This window comes from Lepidochelys kempii, chromosome 2, assembly GCF_965140265.1.
Source record: "Lepidochelys kempii isolate rLepKem1 chromosome 2, rLepKem1.hap2, whole genome shotgun sequence".
NCBI lineage: Eukaryota > Metazoa > Chordata > Testudines > Cheloniidae > Lepidochelys > Lepidochelys kempii.
The window spans coordinates 87048955-87067459 of NC_133257.1; the positions used below are offsets into that span (position 1 = coordinate 87048955).

At 42.3% G+C, this 18505-nt stretch overlaps 1 protein-coding gene across 1 annotated transcript; it reads left to right on the top strand.

Annotated features, from left to right (window-relative positions):
- Positions 1-372: 372 nt before the first annotated feature.
- On the top strand, positions 373-17432 carry LOC140906118 (uncharacterized). The gene is made up of 3 exons (XM_073329623.1): positions 373-500; positions 1786-2918; positions 17304-17432. The coding sequence occupies exons 2-3, from the start codon at positions 1818-1820 to the stop codon at positions 17430-17432; spliced, it is 1230 nt and encodes a 409-aa protein (XP_073185724.1). The 5' UTR covers positions 373-500; positions 1786-1817.
- Positions 17433-18505: the final 1073 nt, after the last annotated feature.

Here is an 18505-nt window from a genome sequence, read left to right on the forward strand (position 1 = left end):
CAGAGACGGATCAGGGAGAAGGCAGCTGGGATACTAGGGAAAGAAGATATGGAGGCCCCCATCTGGCCACACCCAGCCTGGCTGACAACCTGGCACACACACCCCCCTCCCCCACAAGACTCCTTCCGGCATTCACCTACATTGACACAGCTGCCACATTTTGTGAAGCTCCATGACTTGTCTCTTCCACTGCTTGGGGGCAGGGTGTGTTGTGGAAATGTGTGATTTTCTCTCATCTGTGAGAAATGGCACACATGGTGTCATAAATATAAAGGGAAGGGTAAACCCCTTTGAAATCCCTCCTGGCCAGGGGAAAGCTCCTCTCACCTGTAAAGGGTTAAGAAGCTAAAGGTAACCTCGCTGGCACCTGACCAAAATGACCAATGAGGAGACAAGATACTTTCAAAAGCTGGGAGGAGGGAGAGAAACAAAGGGTTTGTGTGTCTGTCTGTAGTCGTCTTGGCCAGGGACAGAACAGGAATGGAGCCTTAGAACTTTTAGTAAGTAATCTAGCTAGGTATGTGTTAGATTATGATTTCTTTAAATGGCTGAGAAAAGAATTGTGCTGAATAGAATAACTATTTCTGTCTGTGTATCTTTTTTGTAACTTAAGGTTTTGCCTAGAGGGGTTCTCTATGTTTTTGAATCTAATTACCCTGTAAGATATCTACCATCCTGATTTTACAGGGGGGATTTCTTTATTTCTATTTACTTCTAGTTTTTATTAAAAGTCTTCTTGTAAAACACTGAATGCTTTTTCATTGTTCTCAGATCCAAGGGTTTGGGTCTGTGGTCACCTATGCAAATTGGTGAGGCTTTTTATCCAACATTTCCCAGGAAAGGGGGAGTGCAAGTGTTGGGAGGATTGTTCATTGTTCTTAAGATCCAAGGGTCTGGGTCTGTAGTCACCTAGGCGAATTGGTGAGGCTTTTTACCAAACCTTGTCCAGGAAGTAGGGTGCAAGGTTTTGGGAAGTATTTTGGGGGGAAGGACGCGTCCAAACAGCTCTTCCCCAGTAACCAGTATTAGTTTGGTGGTGGTAGCGGCCATTCCAAGGATAACGGGGGTAATATTTTGTACCTTGGGGAAGTTTTGACCTAAGCTGGTAAAGATAAGCTTAGGAGGTTTTTCATGCAGGTCCCCACATCTGTACCCTAGAGTTCAGAGTGGGGGAGGAACCTTGACATGGTGGCGCAGCGGTGGGATTAACCTGAAATCATTTTGAGATCCAGTTGAGATTTTTTGAACTAGAAATACAGATTTTAAAAAGGAATTTTTAGGAAGTCCAGAAGGCAGCTTTGAAACTGAAAGCAGCTTGGTTTCTCTCTGCTTTGTGGCCAAGCAGAGACAAAAGGGGATTATCTTGTGAATTGCAGGTTTCATTTGCCTGGAGGCAGGGTACTTAACTCCTGCAGGGAAATTCACAGTCTTCCAACCCAGAGGTTTGTTTTTTTTTTCTTTTCTTCCTAAAAGTAAATAGGGGGTGTGTGCTCTACCCATTTGCCTGGAGACAAAAGTGGCAGGGTTTTTTTTAGGATTTTGATTTTTTTTTTTTTGTTTTACAAGGAGCACAGGTTTGAAAAGAAATTTTTTTTTTTTCTTCGTTGGGCTGGGTAAGCAGGTTTCCAAGTAGTTGGAGGTTTTTTGCTTTAATTTGGGCCCAGAGCAGAGACAAGGGAATTGTCTTTTTCTGTAGGCTGACAATCACTATCAGAGAATAGGTATTCTATTCCAGCACAGCAAAATTTTACAGCCAAGTTTTGTTTGTTTATTTCTAAACCTCAGGTGTAAAGTTAGTTAAAAACAGAGAGGTTAGAATGACCAAATCCTCAGCTCGACTACAGCTGGAATTAGCCAAATTTCAGGCTGAGGAAAAACAAAGGGAACATGAAAGACAGATAGAACTCATGCGGCTGGAGAAGGAGGTACAGGAGGCTGCACACAAGAGGGAAATGGAGGCAAGGAAGCATGTGGAGGAGGAGAAGGAAAAAGAGAGGAAGCATGTGGAGGAGATGGAGAGGATAAAGGCCCAGCAGAATATACCAACAAACCCTAGCAATCCTTCTCCAGGTACCACTTCCCATCCCAGAAAGTTCCCCACCTACAAGGCAGGTGATGATACTGAGGCCTTCTTAGAAAACTTCGAAAGGGCCTGCCTTGGGTACAGCATCTCTACTGACCAATACATGGTAGAGCTGAGGCCGCAGCTCAGTGGACCCTTAGCTGAGGTGGCAGCTGAAATGCCTAAAGAACACATGAACAAGTATGAACTGTTTAAATCCAAGGCGAGAGTCAGAATGGGGATAACACCCGAGCAGTCTCGTCGGAGGTTCAGAGCCCTAAGGTGGAAACCAGACATGTCATTTACCCGACATGCCTACCACATTGTGAAACATTGGGATGCCTGGATATCAGGAGCAAGTGTTGAATCTCCAGTAAATTTGCCCTTCCTAATGCAAATGGAACAATTCTTAGAGGGTGTTCCTGAGGAAATAGAAAGATACATCCTAGATGGGAAACCCAAAACTGTAATCGAGGCAGGAGAGATTGGAGCCAGATGGGTGGAGGTGGCAGAGAAGAAGAAAACTGGTCGCAGTTGGAGCGGAGACCAGAAGGGACCACCCCAGACCACACCCTATTACCGGGGGCCGCCCAAAGCCCCACCTACCTCCCAAAGAACCCTCCAGACCCCTTATCGTCCCACCACCCCGTTCTCCAGCAACCCTCCTCGTCCCAGTGACCCGTCAGCTGGACGATGTTTTAAGTGTAACGAGCTGGGGCATGTAAAGGCCAACTGCCCCAAGAACCCCAACAGATTACAGTTCATTGCACCGGAATCACACCAGAGGTCCACAGGCCCAGATACCTCCCAGATACCCTTGGAGTGGAGGGAAACTGTGAGTGTGGGCGGGAAGAAGGTCACCGCGTGGAGGGACACCGGAGCACAAGTGTCAGCTATCCATGCTTCCTTAGTGGACCCCAATTTAATCAACCCAGAGATCCAAGTGACGATTCAACCCTTCAAGTCCAACTCTTTCAATTTGCCTACAGCCAAGTTGCCTGTCCAGTACAAGGGCTGGTCAGGAATGTGGACTTTTGCAGTCTATGATGATTATCCCATCCCCATGCTGTTGGGGGAAGACTTGGCCAATCATGTGAAGCAGGCCAAGAGGGTGGGAATGGTCACCCGCAACCAGGCTAAACAAGCCGTGAGGCCTAGCTCTGTTCCGGAAACTTCTATCAGGACCCAGTCAGAGGTGATGGACCTGGACCCCAGGCCAATGTCTGCAACAGCAGTAGTGGATCCAGTCCCAGAGACCCAGACGGAACCAGTCCCAGAACCGGAACCAGCCGAACAACCAACACCAGACCCCGTGTCAGCACTGAATCCAGTACTTGCAACCTCAACACCAGAGGGCCCCACCGAACCTGAACTGGCAGCAGCCGATAACCCTACACAAGAGGCTCAGCCGGAGCCTGAATCCCAACATAGTGCACCAGCGGAGAGCGGTTCACAGTCAACAGAAACAGCTCCATCCCCTATATCGCTTCCAGAGGGACCAAGCCTAGGTCCACAATCCCATGAGGAACTGATGTCTCCAGCATCAAGGGAACAGTTCCAGACCGAACAGGAAGCAGATGAAAGCCTCCAGAGAGCTTGGACGGCGGCACGGAGCAACCCACCGCCTCTCAGCTCTTCTAATCGATCCAGGTTTGTTGTAGAAAGAGGACTTTTATACAAGGAAACTCTTTCTGGGGGACACCAGGAAGACTGGCATCCTCAGAGACAGTTGGTAGTTCCAACTAAATACCGGGCCAAGCTCTTGAGCTTAGCCCATGATCACCCTAGTGGCCATGCTGGGGTGAACAGGACCAAAGACCGTTTGGGGGGGTCATTCCACTGGGAGGGAATGGGCAAGGATGTTTCTACCTATGTCCAGTCTTGTGAGGTGTGCCAAAGAGTGGGAAAACCCCAAGACCAGGTCAAAGCTCCTCTCCAGCCACTCCCCATCATTGAAGTTCCATTTCAGCGAGTAGCTGTGGATATTCTGGGTCCTTTTCCGAAAAAGACACCCAGAGGAAAGCAGTACATACTGACTTTCATGGATTTTGCCACCCGATGGCCGGAAGCAGTAGCTCTAAGCAACACCAGGGCTAAAAGTGTGTGCCAGGCACTAGCAGACATTTTTGCCAGGGTAGGTTGGCCCTCCGACATCCTCACAGATGCAGGGACTAATTTCCTGGCAGGAACTATGAAAAACCTTTGGGAAGCTCATGGGGTAAATCACTTGGTTGCCACTCCTTACCATCATCAAACAAATGGCATGGTGGAGAAGTTTAATGGAACTTTGGGGGTCATGATACGTAAATTCGTAAATGAGCACTCCAATGATTGGGACCTAGTATTGCAGCAGTTGCTCTTTGCCTACAGAGCTGTACCACATCCCAGTTTAGGGTTTTCCCCATTTGAACTTGTATATGGCCGTGAGGTTAAGGGGCCATTGCAGTTGGTGAAGCAGCAATGGGAGGGATTTACACCTTCTCCAGGAACTAACATTCTGGACTTTGTAACCAACCTACAAAACACCCTCCGAACCTCTTTAGCCCTTGCTAGAGAAAACTTACAGGATGCTCAAAAAGAGCAAAAAGCCTGGTATGATAAAAATGCCAGAGAGCGTTCCTTCAAAGTAGGAGACCAGGTCATGGTCTTAAAGGCGCTCCAGGCCCATAAAATGGAAGCATCGTGGGAAGGGCCATTCGTGGTCCAGGAGCGCCTGGGAGCTGTTAATTATCTCATAGCATTCCCCACCTCCAACCGAAAGCCTAAGGTGTACCATATTAATTCTCTAAAGCCCTTTTATTCCAGAGAATTAAAGGTTTGTCAGTTTACAGCCCAGGGAGGAGACGACGCTGAGTGGCCTGAAGGTGTTTACTACGAAGGGAAATGTGCTGGTGGTGTGGAAGAGGTGAACCTCTCCATGACCCTTGGGCGTATGCAGCGACAGCAGATCCAGGAGCTGTGCACTAGCTACGCGCCAACGTTCTCAGCCACCCCAGGACTGACTGAACGGGCATACCACTCCATTGACACAGGTAATGCTCACCCAATTAGGGTCCACCCTTACCGGGTGTCTCCTCAAGCTAAAACTGCTATAGAACGGGAGATCCAGGATATGTTACATATGGGTGTAATCCGCCCCTCTGAAAGTGCATGGGCATCTCCAGTGGTTCTAGTTCCCAAACCAGATGGGGAAATACGTTTTTGCGTGGACTACCGTAAGCTAAATGCTGTAACTCGCCCAGACAACTATCCCATGCCACGCACAGATGAACTATTAGAGAAACTGGGAAGGGCCCAGTTCATCTCTACCTTGGACTTAACCAAGAGGTACTGGCAGGTACCGCTAGATGAATCTGCCAAGGAAAGGTCAGCCTTCATCACACATCTCGGGCTGTATGAATTTAATGTACTCCCTTTCGGGCTGCGAAATGCACCCGCCACTTTCCAAAGACTTGTAGATGGTCTCCTAGCGGGATTAGGAGAATATGCAGTCGCCTACCTTGACGATGTGGCCATATTTTCGGATTCCTGGGCAGACCACCTGGAACATCTACAAAAAGTCCTTGAGCGCATAAGGGAGGCAGGACTAACTGTTAAGGCTAAGAAGTGTCAAATAGGCCTAAACAGAGTGACTTACCTTGGACACCAGGTGGGTCAAGGAACTATCAGCCCCCTACAGGCCAAAGTGGATGCTATCCAAAAGTGGCCTGTCCCAAAGTCAAAGAAACAGGTTCAATCCTTCTTAGGCTTGGCCGGTTATTACAGACGATTTGTACCGCACTACAGCCAAATCGCTGCCCCACTGACAGACCTAACCAAAAAGAAACAGCCAAATGCTGTTCAGTGGACCGGAAGGTGTCAGAAGGCCTTTAACAAGCTTAAAGCGACACTCATGTCTGACCCTGTACTAAGGGCCCCAGACTTTGACAAACCGTTCCTAGTAACCACAGATGCATCCGAGCGTGGTGTGGGAGCAGTTTTAATGCAGAAAGGACCTGATCAAGAATTCCACCCTGTAGTGTTTCTCAGCAAAAAACTGTCTGAGAGGGAAAGCAACTGGTCAGTCACTGAAAAAGAATGTTATGCCATTGTCTACGCTCTGGAAAAGCTATGCCCATATGTTTGGGGACGGCGTTTCCACCTGCAAACCGACCATGCTGCACTAAAGTGGCTTCACACCGTCAAAGAAACTAACAGAAAACTTCTTCGGTGGAGTTTAGCTCTCCAAGATTTTGATTTCGACATCCAACACATCTCAGGAGCTTCTAACAAAGTGGCTGATGCACTCTCCCGTGAAAGTTTCCCAGAATCAACTGGTTAAAATCGTCCTTGAGATGTGGAAAATATTGTTAGTCTTTATGTACTTGGTAGTATATTTAGAGATGCATGTGTCTTATTAACTCTGTTTTCCTAGAGCTCCAGGAAGAAATCCCAGCCAGTGTTTCACCCTAGCTGAGATTTGGGGGGCGTGTCATAAATATAAAGGGAAGGGTAAACCCCTTTGAAATCCCTCCTGGCCAGGGGAAAGCTCCTCTCACCTGTAAAGGGTTAAGAAGCTAAAGGTAACCTCGCTGGCACCTGACCAAAATGACCAATGAGGAGACAAGATACTTTCAAAAGCTGGGAGGAGGGAGAGAAACAAAGGGTTTGTGTGTCTGTCTGTAGTCGTCTTGGCCAGGGACAGAACAGGAATGGAGCCTTAGAACTTTTAGTAAGTAATCTAGCTAGGTATGTGTTAGATTATGATTTCTTTAAATGGCTGAGAAAAGAATTGTGCTGAATAGAATAACTATTTCTGTCTGTGTATCTTTTTTGTAACTTAAGGTTTTGCCTAGAGGGGTTCTCTATGTTTTTGAATCTAATTACCCTGTAAGATATCTACCATCCTGATTTTACAGGGGGGATTTCTTTATTTCTATTTACTTCTAGTTTTTATTAAAAGTCTTCTTGTAAAACACTGAATGCTTTTTCATTGTTCTCAGATCCAAGGGTTTGGGTCTGTGGTCACCTATGCAAATTGGTGAGGCTTTTTATCCAACATTTCCCAGGAAAGGGGGAGTGCAAGTGTTGGGAGGATTGTTCATTGTTCTTAAGATCCAAGGGTCTGGGTCTGTAGTCACCTAGGCGAATTGGTGAGGCTTTTTACCAAACCTTGTCCAGGAAGTAGGGTGCAAGGTTTTGGGAAGTATTTTGGGGGGAAGGACGCGTCCAAACAGCTCTTCCCCAGTAACCAGTATTAGTTTGGTGGTGGTAGCGGCCATTCCAAGGATAACGGGGGTAATATTTTGTACCTTGGGGAAGTTTTGACCTAAGCTGGTAAAGATAAGCTTAGGAGGTTTTTCATGCAGGTCCCCACATCTGTACCCTAGAGTTCAGAGTGGGGGAGGAACCTTGACACATGGAGCTGTACAAAACTGGGCAGCTCTACCCGCTTTGTCTTTCCTGATGCACCTGAAAGATCATTTCAAGTGGATGACCATGAAAAACAACAAAATATCTAGTCAAATTTTACAAGGACTCACTGGATGGTTTCAGTAAGATTCTATGACAAATAGAAATGACTATCCAAATTTACATGTATTTGAAAGCAAAGTATGTCCCTACAAATTCATACACACTGCTAAACTTATATAAAATTATCAGAACTTCTAACTGTACTAGACTGCTGTTTATGTTATGACTGATATTTTGGGGGAAAATTCTGACACTTTTACCCATATCTAGAAAGAGCTCATTTTCTGATAACTATACCACTTATTTCAATAGGGCAGCTCACAGGCTAAGGTATGACTCAACATGACTAAGATGGGCAGAATCTGACCTCCTTTTTTTTTTTTAATAGTCTAATGTATTCACGTCTTTTCAGTAAATTCACTGTTGTGCCTAGCACCATTTGTATACTACATGACCTTTCAGTGCTGACTTATTTCAAGTGTTAAATATTATTTCAACCTTGGAGTAAAGTTTATATAGGATTTTTTTCAGGGGGTTTGGAATTTGACAGTATAAAATATTGGGGTAGACTGTGCCATCTTTAATAGTAAATCACACAACACATACCTATCATGAGCTTCATCCTGACTCTCAAAGGAGATACCTGAGGCTCAGATAACGAAGAGGAAAAGGGCAAATAAAAACACCTGAAGAACAAATTTGGATGTTTGCATTGCAAGGAAACTGCTTGAAAATTATCTAGCATAAAACAAGAACAGCACAGCACGCTCAGAAGGTAAATTACACACAGTAAATAGTGCCCTGTGAGAGTACACAAAGACAAATCTCCTTAATATCTATGAGCTGCCATGGTTCAGCAATGAGCAAGAACTTCAGATATAGTGGGTTATGGAGGCCTGTGGATATAGTATAAGGGTGATCTTGGTAACTACACTGTTTCCACACTGGGTGAATACTGAGATGTTTTACATCATTCCTGGAAATACAGGACCAATAAAGTGTTATTCTACATGTGAGGTTGCCTGGCTAATACTAATAGTCATTTTTCTAAAAAGACCATTGTGCCTCCTTGAGGCTGACTTTCTGTGACAGCACCTGAACATGACAGCTCCCACTTTCTCAGTTTGGCATGTCGGCAGTCAGCTCTTGTATTCTGAGAATGGTATCTCAGAGCAGGACTCGATGTTCCCTACAAACCATCAACCAGCTCTGTTGCAAATAATGACACCCATGTAGTCTGATTGCTTTTTAAATGAAAGTAGCAACATCCTCCTCAGGATTTCCTATTGAAGGTAGCTTTTATCCAAGGGAATGTGAGTGCCTTGAAGCTTGGGCATCTGCTAACAATTTGCTCACTCTGGAGGTAAAGGAAGGGATGAGGGATAGATACTAGATAGGAAACACAAAGAATACAGAAAAGTTTGCTCTAGTTTTTTTTGCAGAAGAAGGATATTTTGGGCCAGCGCCCCAGCTGGCTTATTTACAGCACCACCCAAGCACGTATTTCTTTGCAAGGGTCAGAAAATCCCTAAACCAGAGCTCTACCATAAAGATAGAACAGAACTAAGGAGGTTTTCACTCACCCATATAAAACTTGACTGCAAGACTATTCTTTCCGATAAATTAACCTGTCAAGCATCAGTGTCAAAACAACTGTTTTTTTTTACCTGATTCAAATTGCTCAGAGAAGAGCACGTAATAAAAAACACAAAGAAAAATAAAATGAACAGAGGATGACAAAGGAAAGAAAGACAGGGAAGGGACTTGCTAGAGAAACAGCCTTTGGGAACCATGAAGACTTGTGCCTGTGAGGTACCTTGAAAAGAAGCTCTCTCCAGAGGTTTAATAGCAGTTGTAATATGATTTATTAGGTAAATAACTAAAATTGTAGTATTTGGAAGGAAAATGAGTATAGCCATGGTTAATACCAGAGGTTTCTGCTGTCTTTGGATGATACAATAGTTCAGTATGTCGCTAGTCATTAAAACAGCATGCTAAACCTTTGCCCTTTTCCTGGCTTGTAGCCCAGAGATGACAGCAAGACAGGAATGCAGTAGACAGACAAATGTGCCAAGTTGTGATGGAGGTGGGGTGATATGTCCTATGGTAAGTGACAGTGGTTGTAATCTTGTGGGAAGTCAGAAATACAATAGCTTTCTTCAAGCAATGTAGTTCTGTCCATGTGAACTCAGAGAGGATTTCTGAAGAAAGTATATATAAAAAGGCAAAACTGATGGTTACTTTTGGTATCTTAGGGCTAGAATGTGCCCTTTATGCTATCCCAGAGGGAGGAACTTAGAGGGGCAGAAAGCCTCATGGAGCTTCTGGGTGCTATCTGTAGGGTGCAGCTTATTCCTACCCATATGGCCAATGAGCTCTGGAACTAGGGCCCCCAAACTCCTTCCAGACCCCTGGTGGGCACCGTGAGCCCCCAGCAGAATAGGGTGGATTAGACTTGTGTTCCCCCTGAGCAGCAGCTGCTGTTATGCCTGGCCCTTCCCAAGACACACAACAGAAGTAGGGAAAGCTCCTTCCCATGCACTATATACCCACAGAAGAGGTAGGCAGAATGTAGCTCTTACTTTCCAGCATGCTTAAGCCAAGCAAATTAAATGAGACTTTTACCTGAGAATACACCAAAGTTATTTCTAGCACCCTACAATGCTACATCATTATCGTTGTAATTGATAATCCTGTTTGCCCAAGACTGTCCTGAATCATAGGCAGTGTCTGGGGATAAGTTACAACACAGACCTTTATTAATCATGAAATTGCAGCAAAGTCCTCCAGGAGTACGCAGCTCTGCTGTTTTGATGGGCTACAGAAAAAGACTGTTACAACAGAAGAATCTCCCCTCAGAACTCGAGGGTCACTTCAAAAGATAACTCTGACCTACCCATCATGAACTTTCCTGGTTTGTAGGGACAACTGTCTTGTCACCACTTCAGGGCATCACTCAGGCAGCATCATGCTGTCATTCTCAACACAGTATACTTTCTTCATGTTCCTATGAGGGGATGTCCTTTGAGATAAGTGTCTAATAACCAAAATTATTTAGTTTAGGATCATAAATCTTTCAGGTTTCCTTCTGCTGCAGCCATCAATTTTTGAAGTGAATAATTGTACAAGATACAGGACAATCATATTTTTTCCTAGAAGCAAAAAAGATTTAAGTTTTTTGGTATATTATAATTCACCAAGTTTTACTATTTCATTAGTGTGCCAGCCTGATTCTCAAGCAAGAGAAGAATAATCATATGATAATGAAGTGTTTTTTAACTGTCCCGTAATATACTGCTTTTCGGTGGTGCGCTCAGATGTCTATATCACCATTTCACTAACAGACAGAAATAGAAATGGGACTGGTTACATGCTGACTGAGTCATTTCAGATTAAATCAGGTTAATCTCATTTAGGTCAGGCATTAAAGGAGCACACACAGGTTCAGTTCATTATTGAAAATTGAATTAATAACATGGTAAGATATACTGGCACTACTTTGACAAATGCTATATTGTTATTTATACATAGATATAGCACAAGATAGATGCAATTAATAGTTTCATGAATCCGATGGAAAAATTGCTGGTTTCATTAAACTGCTGAAGTGCTATTGGTTTTTTGAAGCCATTGCAGTTATTTAAAAACTTGCCAAGTTATATGAAATCTATCATCTCTCATCAGTGCTAGGAGGTAAAAATGTGGGTGTTCTGGCCCTGTGTCTCTCCATTATATCCTGGGGAGGTGTGGAAACCAGTCCCTGAAAGAGAGGAAGAAAAAAAACACTTCAAGAACCTCCTTCCTCAAAACTCCTCCTGATGGTGGTGAAGGTGCTGAAATCCACCCATCCCCTTAAAAGCACACGGTCTGTCTCCTTCTTTCAGATCAGCTCTTCTCCTGAAGAATACATCTCTTCTCTAAAGCATGGTCGGGAGGTAGTCCCAGCAGCCCCACTCCTATCCTAGAGGACTGCACTTGTGAGTAGTATTGAAGGCCCAAGGTGTTTTTCCCCAAGAAGGAGTTTCCAATATGGAAGAACTTAATTGGGTGGGTGGGAATCCCCACCCCTCAATTTGTTAAAATAATACTATTTCTAAGGGATACAAAAAAAACAAAACAAAACATAAAAACCCCTACCTTTGAGTAAAAATAATTAGTGGGATTGTGTATATTGAAACTATTTGTACTTAATGGGAATATTTTATGCTGTTTGCCCCTAAAGCCAGCTAATCTTTGTTCTGTCTCTATGTTTACTTAGCTCTCCTTTTATATGGTATCTCTTTGCTCTGTCAGTAGCTACTCTAGATGTCGTTTTCAAATTCATGCAGCTAAAAATTGTACTATTCCACCCATCGTTTTTTATTATTTGTGGACTTTCAGATTCACTGGTCCAAATCCCATTGAAGACAATAATAGTGGTGTCCATGCATCTCAGGGCAAATTTTGGACTGCTGTTTGATCTGCATCAGTGCAAGCAATATATCTCTAGATATATGTGGGTTAACGTGTTTATATTTAGGCCGAAATATTTAGAATACATAAGGTATTAGTTAAGTAATAGTATGCTATTTAGGGATAGAAGCTATGCTGATTTACACCAGCTGAAGATCTGGACCAGGGTGAACCGCAAAGTGAAGATAAAATTTTATTACTACAGTTGCTCAATCATTTTCCTGTTATTTCCATATCAGATACATCACCGTAATGGGATCTGCTCTACTGTCAGTATGTTGCCACTAAGCAAGAGGACCATCTTATGTAGAGAAAACTATATCCCCTGATGAGACTGTTCAAAGGCATACCTGCCTTGTAGCACCCCTTATTGAGTTAATGGGACACTGCACATATTCCCTGCCTCAGTTTACCCTTCAGGAAGCCTTCACTTTAGGCCCTTTTGATATTTGACTCAATAATACTCTCCGTAGGACTTTTGTTTATTACCAAACTTTACACAAAAGGGGCCAAAACAAAGAGTCCCAAATGAACAAAAATGTGCTTCTGGATTTCAGGATTCCTCTGAAGTCTGCCCTGTAAACTCTGGTCCCACTCCTCACAGTTTTCATGTCTCTCCTAACCCTCCTCCTGCAGCTGGGTAATACAAGCAATTACTATCTCTCTCTTTACCAGGAATCTCCAGCTCTGCACAGGAAGCTGGGTTGTAATTTATCCCCCTCAGCTAGCCCCACTTAGTCCTCAGGCTCAGAGGGTTTGGCAGTCTCTACTCCCCACTAACTCAGGGCCCTTCTTACTCTCTTTAGTATCTGTGCAGGCATTTGCCCTGCTATGAGGGAGGAGACAGTATTTATGCTTGTCCCCTACTCCCAGCTTATCCGCAATTCGTTGGGAGACAGCGGAACCTAGCTCTGCGCCCTTAGAAAAATAGTACCAGAGTTTCCTTCCAAACCCTACTTATTCCCAGGACTGCTTCTTCCCTCGAGATGGCTCCCAGGTCCTTGTATCTATGATTGGACCTTTCAACTCTTAAAGAGCCAAGCCAGGAGGTGAGATAGACTGACAAGTAGATAGTACTGCCCTTAAGGGGCAGACTACACTATCATAGAGACCTTATACAGAAAACAATAATGTAAAATTGTCAGTGTCAAGAAAATGTTGATTTGGTATTAACTGACATGAAAGATTTTGAAATTACATTGAAAAGGAAACTCCTACCTTACATGGCACCCTAGATAGACCCCCATCATTAACATCGAAGTTCAGTGACTCTCCTGATGTTTAACAAACAGAAAATATCAATGTAAATCAAATACTGTGAGTACCACTCATAAAAATATATCTAATATTGCCAAAGGACCATGATATGCCTCCTAAAATTTAAAAAAAGTGTTCTGAGAAAGGAAGATCATCTAAAATGTGACCAGAATGTCTAATAAAACATAATAGTAACTTTTAAAAAATATGAATCGTCCATTGTTCTGTTGAGAAGTAAAGATTTTACTGAAATTGTACTGGTAAACCTGGGGCTATGTCATCAAGTAGCTTAAAAATGCGTCCTTGAAATAAACTTGTGGAGAATGTTCTCCAGACTCCCCAGAGTCTTTTCACTGTGTACAGACTCCTTGCTCAAATGCAACAATGCACATATATATAATTGCATGCCTATATTAGCTGCATTGTTACTGCAATTATTCAGATAATTATGGTAATTGCAAATGTTTATCTAAATGATCATTTGTGCATGCAATTTAGTAATTCTGCTTGCAAATGTAAGTGCACAATAACATACCTTTTTCTCGCATAGAGCCAGGCCCACAACTATTCAAACTTTGCCCATATCTTTTTTTTAAAATCGGTATTACTGAGAATGTTTTTAAATAGCGACTGTACATGTCCCTCTGATTTTGCTCTTGTCAAATGTACATGTGTGGACACAATTGCTTTTTTACTATTTCCAAGACAACCAATGCACAAAGACTAAACACTAGAGACTGTGGCCCAGATTCTCAGTTTATGCAAATCAGTATAGTCGCACTGCTTTCATTATCAATGATGACTTACACCAGCTGAGGTCCTGGCCCTGTTTTTCTCCTCTTCTTTTTGGCCTGCCCCTGTACATCCATGCTGTTATCTTTGCCTTGAATTCTGTATGATGAAACCTGATGGATTATCTCAATCACCTCTCAGGTTTCCATGGTGAGTCAGGTAATCTAACTTTCTCTGATGGATGACAGAAAAAGTGGCCAGCTCCATTATTTCCACAAGAGTTGAGGCTACCTTGTTTTAACTCACCTAGGGTCATTAGGCAGAGATAATTATATAGAGCAACATGTAGTCACAAAAAGAAAAGTACTTGTGGCACCTTAGAGACTAACAAATTTATTTGAGCATAAGCTTTCGTGAGCTACAGCTCACTTCATCAAATGCATACTGTGGAAAGTTTAGAAGATCTTATTATATACACATAAAGCATGAAAAAATACCTCCTCCCACCCCACTTTCCTGCTGGTAATAGCTTATCTAAAGTGATCACTCTCCTTACAATGTGTATGATAATCAAGGTGGGCCATTTCCAACACAAATCCAGGTTTTCTCACCCCTCGCCACACACAAACTCACTCTCCTGCTGGCAATAGCTTATCTAAAGTGATCACTCTCCTTACAATGTGTATGATGATCAAGGTAGGCCATTTCCAACACAAATCCAGGTTTTCTCACCCTGGATTTGTGTTGGAAATGGCCTACCTTGATTATCATACACATTGTAAGGAGAGTGGTCACTTTAGATAAGCTATTACCAGCAGGAGAGTGGGGTGGGAGGAGGTATTTTTTCATGCTTTGTGTGTATATAATAAGATCTTCTAAACTTTCCACAGTATGCATCCAATGAAGTGAGCTGTAGCTCACGAAAGCTTATGCTCAAATAAATTTGTTAGTCTCTAAGGTGCCACAAGTACTCCTTTTCTTTTTGCGAATACAGACTAACACGGCTGTTACTCTGAAACCTGTCATTATGCAAGACACAACATGTAGTCAGAAACCAATCAGACTTGGCAGATGCAATTTACATTTTTGTTATTACAAAAGGAATGTAGTGTTATTTTTGATGGTAAAAATACCACTTAAATATGTAGTTAACTTTGAAGTCAGTGGGACTTAAACATGTGCTTAATTTTAATCACACATGTAAGTGTTTTACTGAATAAGGGACATAGCCACAAGCTAGATTTTGTCAAAGTATTAGTTGCAAATAAACTGTCTGATGAATCTTACCCTTTCTTCTGTTTGCAAATAATTTAAGAACTGATTTGGAATTCTACAAACATTTATTATGAACATGTATTCACTGAATAGTTTATATGAACAATTTTCATCATATGTGGGGTTCACAAATAGTTTGCCTTAGCTATTTGATGTGTCATGCACGAATAGTCATCTGTTTCACATAGGATTATTTCTGTTTGAATGACTGGAACCCTTTACACAGAAGAATAATAAATAGCTAAAGCCTAACCTTTGTAAACCAGAGGGTTGTGGATTTGATACATGTCTCTTCTCTTGCCATCTGTGTGTTGCTATAGTGGTGTTCATGCTAGTCATTGACACAGCAAGGTAACGATTCAATCAAATAGTAAGTAAGGGTGATGTAGATTCCAGTTTTAATCAAATCCATGCTACCCACTGCTGTTTTATTTTTTTAAGTGTTATTTGAACCTTTATTTTCATTCAGAGTGCAGGCTGGCGGCTAAAATGTTTCATGAACCCTAACTAAAGGATAAGGGTTCAGTGAAAGTTTAAAAAAGGTGTTTACAACAAAAAAGTTATTAGGAATTTTTCAAATAAAACAGTAAACAAGGAATATTTGGAGCGTTCAGCAAATAAATTATATATATTTTGGGGGAAAATTTGAAGAGTGAAAATATATTTCACAGATATTCATTTGGCTAGGTTTGCAAATCCTCTTCTCATTCATCATTGGCCCAGTTCTGCCACCCTTAATCCCACTGAAGAATACTTCACTACATCAGTAAAGGTGGCAGGTGGCAGAACTGCATTCTAAGAGACCAAGTGCATGTTGCATATCCATGAAGCATCCATGGGCTCTTCAAATATGGAACTTCTTTATGGTAACTTGGCCTCTTGAAGCCTACATATATTTTTAAATATATTCATTTATCTATTTGGATTTGTACAAAATACTGGAAAGGACATCAATCAATATGTTTATGTGTTCTTGACAGTAGTCAGAAGATGAGAGGGAGGGTGGTTGTGTGATTGGGGGAACTCACCTGAAACTTAGGAAAACCTAGGTCAAGTCTTTGCTCTCTCATAGGCTTTCTGTATGACCTTGGGCAGGATACTTGGAGACAGATCTTTAAAACTATTTAAACACCTAAAAATGCAGACAGGCACTTACTGGGATTTTCAAAAAGCCAGTAGGTGCTTAATTCCACAGTGTTTTTGAAAACCCCACTAGATATCTCTAGGCATCTAAATACCAATAAAAACTGTCCCTTAGTCTCTGTGGGTTAGATTCACAAAAGAATTTAGGTACCTAACTGTCCCTTTAGATACCTAAATCCCAGAATCAGGTCCTAATGAGATTCATAAAACACCCACTCAGCTGCTACCAAACCTTGTAGGTGCCTAAACTCACTTAGCACCTAATTTTTGCAGTAAAAGTTCCCTAGGTGACTATGTTTCTACCTTTGAATACGTGCAGTTCAGCACTATGCCAGGTCAGTGTGAGCTGCCCTACATTTACCTAACTGTGCAGTGTAGACCAGGCCTGAAGGAGCCCCAACATCACAGCCTAGTGGTCAGAGCACTCAGCTGAGAGGTAGTAGATCCCTATTCAAATCCCCTCTCTTGGGGAGGTGGGACTTGAACTGTGAGTCTCCCACAGCTCACATCAGTATCCTAACCAGTAGACTAAAAGTCATGAGGGAGGTCCTCTTTCCCGTCTTCTTGCAAAAATGGTGTAGGCATCTAATGCTTAGAGAGGGTTTGAAGCTGAGAATCCCAAGCAGAGGGAGGTGTTTCCTTACCGCCCAGATTTAGGTGCCAATCTCCCTGCGAGGGGTTTGGCTTTGGATACACCCCTCACCTGGTCACCTCTCATTGGCTAGCTGCCTAGTGTGCTGGTTTTTGTGAATACCATTCTAAGGCATCTACCTGTCCATTCATTATATAGGGAGCGTAAGCACCGAACTCGAACTTTGTGAATCCCAATGGGGGCCTAAAGTTAAGCATGGCAGCAAGTTCCTTTGTGAATCTATCCTTTTTTTGGTTACTGATCTTATTCTCTCGGTCACTTATTTCTGTCCTTCAGAAGGATTTCTGTATGACAGAGAGGTTTGTGATGGGAAACACATTAGAAGATTATGAGGCACTCACAGCAAAATTTTCAAACTATCTAGGTGATTTTGGAGCCTATGTTCTATTTTCAAAAGAGACTTAGGCACTTAGAAAACTGTGTTCCATTGGCTTTTAATTAAATTTAGATTCCTGATGGTCTTAAAGTCACTTTGGAAGATGGGACTTTGTCTGCTAAGTGGCTTAGGTGCTCTTGAAAATGTTACCCTCAGATATCCCACTGTTGTCACTAAGATGCATTCCTCACTATAGAAAGGTTGGCGAAGCGCTGATCTTAAATATTCCCAGGTTTCTATCAGAAACACTCCTCATATTTGCACTTGTCTTTGATCATTAAGCTCAGATTTTGAAAGTAGTACCTGAGACTGCTTTCAAATGCTTTTTAAGATTCACAAGCACTTGTATTGAAGACTGCCTCACTTTTTTTGCTTTTTAGAGAGAGTCCTGGTTTTAGCCTCATTTCTGTGATTTTTATCAGTGCTGCCCTACATTCCCATGACAGAGTTGAAAGGAATGATTCATGCTCTCTCCCTTTCTCTCTCCTTTTATTTAGATAACATGATATTCTGCCTTAATTATTCGCCTAAGTATTTAAAGAAGTAAAGAATAATGATTAAAATTTGATCGACTCACATTACCACAGGCTCAGGATGTAAAACAAAGCCAGAATTAGATATGAACATGACCCTGTATAAAAATAAGTCATGTCAGACTTGGATTCAGACTCTAAGCAAAAGGAGAGTAACTGTAATTAGTGGCTCAAAAAGCGCTCTTAAAATGGTAAGGTGAAATATCATGGGTTGTTGTATTAAGAGAGTTTAAATTACAGCTTTATGGAATCAAACAGATGTTCAAAAATGTTTGCATCACTATTTATAATAGTGAGAATATCTGCCTGAATAAATATATCCATTTCCTAACTAATACTTGTCAATATTGAAACATACATATTATATAGATTCCCTTCTTGTTAGTGTTCTCAGTGTGATGCTAGGATTTTATTAAGAAAATAACCAGTGAGACAAAATTTAAACCAGGGTAATTAGTATTGTTTATTTCCAATGCTGGTTTCAAATGCACAGGGAGTATACTAGGAAGTAGCATAATTCTTGTGTATATGATAAATATGATATGTTTGAGGAAAAATATGATCTTATT